This window comes from Sinocyclocheilus anshuiensis, unplaced genomic scaffold, assembly GCF_001515605.1.
Source record: "Sinocyclocheilus anshuiensis isolate Anshui unplaced genomic scaffold, SAMN03320099.WGS_v1.1 scaffold1854, whole genome shotgun sequence".
In the NCBI taxonomy this organism is placed as follows: domain Eukaryota; kingdom Metazoa; phylum Chordata; class Actinopteri; order Cypriniformes; family Cyprinidae; genus Sinocyclocheilus; species Sinocyclocheilus anshuiensis.
The window spans coordinates 756,193-766,063 of NW_015546040.1; the positions used below are offsets into that span (position 1 = coordinate 756,193).

The 9,871-nt window shown below is 36.0% G+C and overlaps 1 protein-coding gene across 2 annotated transcripts in view; it reads left to right on the top strand.

Moving 5' to 3' along the window:
- Positions 1–9,871, top strand: part of LOC107698913 (neural cell adhesion molecule 2) — a 266,413-nt gene that overhangs the window by 254,835 nt on the left and 1,707 nt on the right. Inside the window, exons 15-17 of one of the 2 annotated variants that reach the window (XM_016500050.1) lie at positions 415–589; positions 4,570–4,777; positions 7,090–7,209. In XM_016500050.1, coding sequence (XP_016355536.1) covers positions 415–589; positions 4,570–4,777; positions 7,090–7,209 — 503 coding nt within the window. The remainder of the gene's footprint in view (positions 1–414; positions 590–4,569; positions 4,778–7,089; positions 7,210–9,871) is intronic. The other variant, XM_016500051.1, reaches the window with a different exon arrangement.

Genomic DNA, 9,871 nt, shown 5'->3' on the forward strand with positions numbered 1-9,871 from the left:
TCGCCATAATGCTACTCACTGTTTTTAAGGTGTCCACATTGTACTTATTTGAATATGTGTGTGTGTGTGCGTGCGTGCGTGTGTGTGTGCGTGCGTGTGTATGTGCGTGTGTGTGCGTGTGTTCCCTGCGGTCCCCACAATATTATTAAAAATAGTTATCTGAAAGTGTAAGAATTAGGGGTGTGCGATATATATCGTCTGCGATAATATCGTAATCAGAAAATATTGAGATATTATTTTTTGTCAATATCGCACACCCCTAGTAAGAATGCAATCAGGTTTTCTGTAAGGGCTAGGTTTAGGGTTGGGTTAGGGGATAGAAAATATTGTTTGGTCAGTATAAAAGTAATAGAAGTCTATGGAAAGTCCCTACAATTCACAGAAACAAACGTGTGTGTGTGTGTGTGTGTGCAGGATAAAGAGGAGCAGTGGATGACGAAGCTGGTTCCCGGCATGAATGATTTTGCGTTGCTGCAGCTGCTGCAGTGGAACACGCGCTACAACGTAGAGATCACGGCGCGTAACGTCAAGGGCCTGTCGGAGCCCACCTTCTTCCAGTTCCTCATGCCGCAGAAACCCGACATCACAGGTAAATGCTAAAATGCTAAAAAATCTTAATAAATCTATAACAGGTTTTATTTTCTTAATGCAAAATATAATTTCTTAATTCTTTTTGTCTTTTTATTAAAAAAAAAAATTATACTTTTTTTTTCATAGTTTCAGTTTTAATTAACGATAACACTGTTCAGAAATGAGTGATTTGAGAGATTCATCATAGTGCGCCATACAAATAGTAACTGAGTCCAGCAGGTCAGTCAGCTAATGACAGGATTCTCTAATAAACATAAAATACAAAACACAACCGAGGCTGTTGAAAACTTTACATCTGGCGACATACAGGAGGCAGAAGCGTGTCGTTTCATACTGTAGTTCATCGTGTGAGTATGTGAACTTCAGCATGATTTATTAAACTTTCCTCATCTGTATTCCTGCCGTCCTCATAACATAAACCGATACGATAATCTGAGGGACGTTTGATCAAAACAGTGAAGTCACGGTGGATCTGGGAGAGATGAGACGCCTGCAGCCAATCAGACCAGCTCAGATGCGCTGCAGCACTGTGATTGGCTGATGCTGTTTGAGGAGCTGATCTGTCTTCATGAGACGCCTGCAGCCGCTTTACTCTCTTAACCAGACAAACTCAGCCAGTCCTGGTTTTGTTGTCCTGGGTCACATATTACAATCAGTGTTTTAATACTATATAATACTGGATACTGGGTAGTGAATGCTAAGGATAAATGAACAGATTTTAGGTTAAACTCTGTCTCAGTATATGAGTGAAAGTGCATATATTCCTCCTGAGACGAGCCCTTAGTAGACAGCAGGCGGTTCACTAGTTCAGGAACAGATCGCTGGTTTCAGGTCAGCAGACAGCAGCTGTAAAACGCTGCGTGGGCATGAATATGATGATATGGACATTTGGCTCCATATAATATCGTATGATAGCGATGCTTCATACGGGACAGTCACCTCAGGGCCATTTTTGTGAGTCATTTGGCGCTCTATTGGCAGATAATGTTAGTGGAACTCAGCAGCAGCGGAAAGTGAGTGTATTTCTCACAGAAAGTGTTCAGGATCGCTCTAACATACTGAAACCTGAAATAAAAATAACTCGTATGAGGGCTATGCTACACATACAGATAAAAAATATGAATGTTTTGCTGGTTTAAGTTCATTGCAGGCCGTTTCAGAGGGCAGTTTTTACAGTATGGCATTATTAAAAAGACTAAAAAATAACTTTGCATTGATGTTATATATCTGCATCTGTTTTTATTTCCCGTAGTGAGTTTTATTACATTAAAACTCCTCCTTTTGGTGGTTTACTTATAGTTTTAATTAGTTTTAAACTTGATGTTGAGTTGCATGCACATAAACCTCTACAAATAACAAGCACAAAAGTCCAGCAATTAAACCTGTAGCTGAATATTGATTAAAATGAAGATACAGTATGAGAGACGCGCTACATCCTCAGATTTCAACTTTCAAAGTACCTCGATGAAAACCAATCATTCCCGATTGTTGTTGATCGATTGGTCAGTGTTTAAAGGGACAGTTCACCCAAAAATGGAAATTCTGTCATTGTTTACTCTTCCAAATCTGTTTCTTTCTTCTGTGGCGCACAAACGAAGATGTTTTAAATAATGTTGGGAACCAAACAGTTGACGGCAGCCATTGACTTCCCTTTAATATGAAGTCAGTGAAGGAATAGTTCACTCAAAAATCGAAATGTGCTGAAAATGTGCTCACCTTCAGGCCATCCAAGATGTAGATGAGTTTGTTTCTTCATCAAATTTGGAGAAATGTAGCATTGAATCACTGTCTCAGCAATGGATGTGAATGGGTGCCGTCAGAATGAGAGTCCAAACAGCTGATAAAAACATCACAATAATCCACACCACTCCAGTCCATCAGTTAACATCTGGAGAAGACAAAAGCTGAAACAAATCCATCAAGACATTTTTAACTAAAATATGAGTCCATTAGTTAAAAACGTCTTAATGCTGGATTAGTTTCAGTTTTTGTCTTTTCCAGATGTTAACTGATGGACTGATGTGGTGTGGATTATTGTGATTTTTTTATCAGCTGTTTGGACTCTCATTCTGACGGCACCCATTCACATCCATTGGTGAGCAAGTGATGCAATGCTACATTTCTCCAAGAAGCAAACTCATCCTAATCTCGGATGGCCAGCTAATTTAATTTCTGGCTGAACTATTGCTTTAACTTGAAGCGGCAAAAGCGAGCGTTTTGAAGTTTGATTTCTGTTTGCTTCGTCCAGCACTGAACATGAATTCCGTGTTTGTGTTTGATGCTCTGTGAATCAATGAAACCCTCTGAAGATGTTCAGGGCACTGATGTTGACTCAAGGACTTAAGAGTTTTCTTCTAATCAGTCAGTGCTTCAGATGTCTGCAGTACATTAACAGACATTTAGATGCTCTCAGATGGTGTTTACGCTGCGGGTCAGTCCACGTATTCGCTCCATAAACCGTAATATGAAGGTGAATGTCAGGCTGGTTCTTTGTATTTCTAACATGTTGTGTGTGAATCTTTGATGCCTTCATCCATAACAAAACAACTTGAAGATGGACTGCTGCAGAATCATGTCCTAAAGCTTTGACTTACTTCAGATCAATACGGGAAGAGCTGTGGACTAAACACATCAGAAACAGTCATATCTTTTAACCTGTGATTACTCAGAAATCATTTAAAAGGTTTGTTTTCTGTCTAGCTACAGTAAGTACATGCTTTTAGTGGAAGAATCAAGTTTCTTCAACTATTGGATTGCATCTTTAAGCATTTCAATGTATTGTAAACCGTCATGTTTCTTTTAGATTAACTTTCTTGTCTTTGTGTTATAAAGGAGTGATGCACTTTTCCAGAAATATGACTATTAGCCAATAAGGTAACATTTGACTCCTGCAAAACTATAAGAAAACGGATCCAAATAGCCGGGGTTGTTATTGTAAACTAAAACTAAATCTATTGAAATAAAGTTAATAAAATAAATAAACTATAAAAAAGCTTTAAAAACTAAAATGAAAGAAGGTGAATGTTACTAAAACTGAAATAAAATAAAGCTAAATATTAATGTATTTAAAAAATGTCAAAAGCATATAAAATTTGATTTTTTTTTTTAAACTTAAAATCTAATTCAAAATAGAAATAATATGTATTCTTGTTTTCATAGATAGAAAAATGATGTTTGATGCCTGTTATAAAAGTATGTTTACTGAACGGTTTCATTGTTAAATAAAACTATACAAAATAAAGTGTGTATTGAAATGACATAATAAATAAAATAATAATATTAGATGAAAACTGAACTGAAATAAGTGTAATTTTACTAAAATAATTAACCAAATTAAAACTAAAATAAAAATAAAGCTAAATATAAATATGAAAAACAAAAAGCACTTAACAAAATTACTCAAATTAAAGTGAAAGTTGAAAAATAACTTAAAATATTAATAAATGTTATAATAATATTTAAATAATACTAAAATAACACTACTGACAACAACGTGGACATCCATCAGCAAATGTTAGTGTTTTAGCATGTGAACTTTTATTGCATTTATGCGTGTGATTTTTCAAAAATATGACAATAATAAGTGAATGAATGAATATAGTAATGTTTGACCCTGGCCAAAAAAAATAAATTGCATAATGGAAGTATATGGCAAAACAAATCTGACAGCGGTGTTTAAATTGACAGTGTTAGTGTCTTGTGCTTTGCATTTATTCTTATTTATAGATAGAAAAATAGAAAGAGCGTAACATTTGGACGTTAGATGCATGCAATAAAATTCACTGTTCCCATAAAACTGAACCTGATCTACCACAACGAGATGTTCAAAGCCTTGTCATCTCTCTCGGACCCAAGCAGAACATGATCATGAAGAAACGTCTGAATCTCTGAGCTGCTGATTTCATCTCTCGTCTCCATCCATCGGAGATGTGTTTTCAGTCATGGCTGTTGAGCGTGTGTTTTGCTCTCCGGTCTCAGCAGACTCCCTGTTCAGCGGCCTGGGCCTCGGCGCGGTGGTGGGGCTTGGTGTGGCGGCTCTTCTTCTGCTGCTGGTGCTGGTGGACATCAGCTGCTTCTTCCTGCGTCAGTGTGGCCTGCTCATGTGCATCACCCGCAAGCTCTGCAGCAAGAAAACCTCCACCAGCGGCAAGAGCAAAGAGCTGGAGGAGGGCAAAGCTGCGTATCTGTGAGTTCATCGGAGTTCGTTTGCATGAGTGCCGTCGGTTCTCGGTCCGTCCGTCTTTCTCGTGCGCTCGTCATTGCACTGGATCTTTCGTTAGATGTGATGGATGACTATTTGTGAGCTCTTACGAAAAAAAAGTTTATTCAAGTGTGCTATTAGTATACTTTTTTTAAACTAAAAAATAGGAAGGTATACTTTCAGTCTAATTTTATGTACTTCTCAAACATGGGCTTTATGTACTTCTCAGAAGTATACTTAAAGTGACATTTAAGTATACTTGACTTATACTTAGAAAAAGTCTAAATATATTTGAGCTATACTTGTGTTCCTAGAATCCGTGTTTTCATTGTTATCCGGTAGGGGGCACTATTACACATCTTCTGTACAAAATTTCCAAAAAAAACACAAGTGAAGAAAACACGAAACAACAGATGCTTCCACATATATTCTAACACAGACATAAAACAGCATCAAAACTGTGCAACGTTATGGAATAAAATGTTGACCAATGAAGAGGTAATAATGACTGTCAAGCTTTGGGGTGTTGATCGACTTTATCTACGTTTTGATTTTTAAAAACTGCATGTTGTGTTCACTTGTGTTATCTTTTACTAATATTTAAATTTGTTTGATGATCTGAAACATTACAGTGTGACAAACATGCAAAAAAATAAGAAATCAGGAAGGGGGCCAACACTTTTTCACACCACTGTATGTGGCAGCTGGTCAGACTAGAAGAATGGTTAGTGGGTCTTAGGATATGTTAGGTTGTTTTTGTCTTACAGTAAAAACGTTGCTCTAACATTGTGTTCTCAAACAACATCGGAGCATCTCCTTGAATCCTTTTTGTATGTTTGAAGAATTTAATGTGCTGAAATTAATATTTTTATTCATCAAGAATGTATGAAATTGGTTAAAAGTGACCGTAAAGACATCTAGACAGATTTGTATTTCTAATAAATGCTGTCCTTTTGAGCTTTATATTCATCTGTGAATCCTGAATCAAATAAAATGCATCAGTTTCCACAAAAATATTGGGCTGTTTTCAACATTGATAATAATCAGAAATGTTTCTTGAGCAGCAAATATTATTATGATTTCTGAAGTTCATGTGACACTGAAGACTGGAGTAATGATGCTGAAAATACAGCGTTGATCACAGAAATAAATTATAGTTTAACATACATTCACAATGAAAACGGTTATTTTACATTGCAATAATATTTCACAATTTTTACTGTATTTTTAATCAAATTCATGCAGCCTTGGTGAGCAGAAGAGACTAAGTAACGATTTACCGACCCCAAACATTAGAACAGTCACTGAGAGACCTTTGGTTGAAAAAACGCTGTCTTTGTGAGACTGTGTTTGCATCGTTTAGCATCATTTCAATGATTTTATAATCATTTTAACATTTACATTTGAAGGGCTGCTAATGACGTCATCATCTGTCTCCTCTGAATCTGATGATTGATAGAAACTGACAGTCATTATCTAATAATGAGGGTTGAATTTCACCCTCTTTACAGTCAATTATTTCATAATATATTCCCATTACCATTAAACGCTATTAATAATATGCACATATAGATATGCAGTAATGGGCTCGTTTAATAATGTTCTGCTGAGTGAGTTCAGTAAATGATCAGACTTGCTTTAGCATTAGACAGACCTCATGAGATTAATTTGCTAATAAAAGACTGAGTCTATTGATCTGTTTGCATTAGCGGCGCATTAAGTCCAGCGTCGGTGGGTTTACTGTCATAATCGTCTTATGGAAGATTCTTTCAGATATTATTGCTCACATAAACAGTTGAAGTACTCGCTATAGTGTGATTAGCACTGAGACAGAAGTCAAAATAAAATGTGATTGAGATTAAGGAGGACATTATAACATGCCTTAGCATCTTTTTAAACGTAAGCATCTTTAATAGATACATGTAGACGATTGTGTTCAGAATGGAATACAATGTTTTATGAATAGTTCACCCAAAAATTTAATTTGCTGAAAATGTGCTCACCCTCAGGCCATCTGAGATGTAGATGAGTTTTAAGAAACAAACTCATCCTAATCTCGGATGGTTTGAGGGTGAGCGCATTTTCATTTTTACCTGAACTTTTCCTTTAATGCAGTATATACTAGGTAAAATGAGTATGTAAACCATTATGCAATGATAAACAGTAAGTATGTGAAACAGTTGAAATAGTAGTTGAGTTGTTTGTTAGTGTGCCATTCTGAACATTCCCAGTGTGCACTTGTGTTGCTGTGTGTGTTTTAGTGTGATGGACACCTGCATGTGTGTTTGTGTGAGTAGGGTTGATGGCTCGAAGGAGCCCATCGTGGAGATGAGAACTGAAGAAGAGAGAATTGCTAACCAGGAGGACAGCAGTCCAGTGCACGAACCCAATGAGACGACTCCTCTGACAGAGCCAGAGTAAGAGTTAGAGCTGAAATGTGAAGTGCGTCAGGCTGTTTGGAGCATTACAACTGATGTTTAATCAATTAACCATTCAAAAGTCTGGGGTTAGTAAGATTATTTTAAAATAAATTAGTACTTTTATTCATCAAGGACGCATTAAACTGATCAAAGGTGACAGTAAAGATGTTTATAATGTTACAAAAGATTTATATTTCAAATAAATGTTGTTTTTTTTAACTTTCTGTTCATATGTGAATCCTGAAAAATAAAATCTATCACAGTTTCCACAAAAATATTGGGTGTTTTCAACATTATGTCCGACAAGCCATGCTGCTCTCACGCCACACATCATGTTCTCACACAGTGAAAAATGCATTGTGGCGCAAAGAGGAAACAGACAAGACAAAGCAGAACTTCTGGTATGAAATAAGGTCTCAGCTTTCAAATTTTGTAATCTTTTAAGAAATTCGAACAATAAATACCATTTTGTGGCTCTTTAATGTGTCGTGACAGATCACTACAGTGCCTCAGTTCAAGCGGCATGTGAACCAATCGTCTCTTACTACTAGTTATAGCACAAAATAAACATGAATGAACATCAAAATACTTAATTTAATCAGTGCAAAGATGTCAGTACACACCATTTCTCAAGCACAAGTCCACAGAAAGATGTTTATAATGTTACAAAAGATTTATATTTCAAATAAATGTTGTTTTTTTTAACTTTCTGTTCATATGTGAATCCTGAAAAATAAAATCTATCACAGTTTCCACAAAAATATTGGGTGTTTTCAACATTGATAATAATCAGAAATGTTTCTTGAACAGGAAATCAGCATATTATTATGATTTCTGAAGATCATGTGACACTGAAGACCAGTGCCTCAGTTCAAGCGGCATGTGAACCAATCGTCTCTTACTACTAGTTATAGCACAAAATAAACATGAATGAACATCAAAATACTTAATTTAATCAGTGCAAAGATGTCAATACACACCATTTGTCAAGTACAAGTCCACAGACGTTAATCTACACTCCTGTCTGGTTTATTTGTCGGACAAAACCATGGCAGATTCTGCGTTATGATTGGTCAGATCACCTGTCAATCAAACTCCCTGCGAAGGGTCAATTAGAAGTCACCAGCCATTGACAGGTGTAGCAAAATGTTAGTTTTAGCCTCTGTTTTTTTGCATCAACATGATGAGCTGATGTACAGACGCCACTTACATTTTCAGTTTGTCGTGTGACTGTTGTCGTAGAACATTTGCATGCTTATGAGATGCATGACCTTTCCAAAGTCACGTCCTTCTGTTGTCAGACGTTCGGCCCCGTTTGTGTCACAACGCATGTGAGTAATGATGCTGAAAATTCAACTTTGCATCACAGGAATAAATTACATTTCAACAGATATTCACATAGAAAACAGCTATTTGAAGTTGTAATAATATTTCACAATTTTTACTGTATTTTTATCAAATAAATGCAGCTTTGGTGAGCAGATGTGCCTGAATTCATAAACACTAATTAACTGTACCAACCCCAAACTTTTCAGCAGTAGTTTATGTTCAGTAGATTCTTTGACTCTAATCGCTCTTAGATCTGTTAAAATACAACCAAGAAACTCAGTACCGTCCTTCAGTCTGTTCTGTCCTAGCAACCACTCTGAATGCCTTAGCAACGGTTTACTAATGCTCAAGGCATATTTGACCTCTAAACTCCTAATATCTCCTTCAAAAAACGTTAGTCTGCACGACCTTCAAATTTCAAGGCTTTTTAACCTTTTAGGTGAGGCTTTATCAAGCCAAAAATTCTAAGTTTGTCTTGTCTAATATTCCTTTTATAGTTTATATGTTTTTTGGGTTTTTTTTTTTTTTTTTTTTAGTAGGCCTTAAAACGACTAAGGGGGTGTTTTTAAACTAAAAATGGAAAATGTTTTTGTGTGTTTTATTGGATGTTCATTTACACGACAATGGTGATTTGGGGGCCTGAAAATGCAAACTTTTGACAACGGGTTTCAAAGTGAAAGTTTCTGAAAACGATATAATCTCTGTGTAAAAAATGCATGTTTGTGAAAGGTGCATAGTGTTTCTTTACAAAGCGGCGTCGCCATCTACTGGCCTGGCATGCATAATGCAGTGTTTTTAGTTGTTTTCATGGATCCGTGTGAACGGAAACATTTTGACGATGTTGTCATCTGAATGCAAATCTTTTCAAAAATATGTTTACTTTAGTGTTACTTTTAGTAGGATTTAGTGTTATGTTTTTACTCACTTTAGTAAAGGCCCATTCATTCATTACTATAACAATAACTACCATACTATATATTACTGTCCACACCAGCGAACAATAATGTTTTGTTTATTATACGTTCACATTTCATTTAAATAGTCGAGCTGTTTAAATTTAGTGGATTCTGATTGGCTGTCAATGTTTTTATTGTTCATCAGCCCAAAAAAGGAATTCTGAAAATGATTTTAACAATTTATTTTCATATTTACTTGAAGCATGAAATAAACATGAATGAACATCAGAACGTATTTTATTTCAACCGTTTAAAGACATCAACTTTAATCTACTCTCCTGACTTTGTTTGACTTTGTAATCTACTCTTTGTTATTTGTTTGTTGGACAAGACGGCAGATTCCGCGATGATGATTGGTCAGATCGCCCAATTCG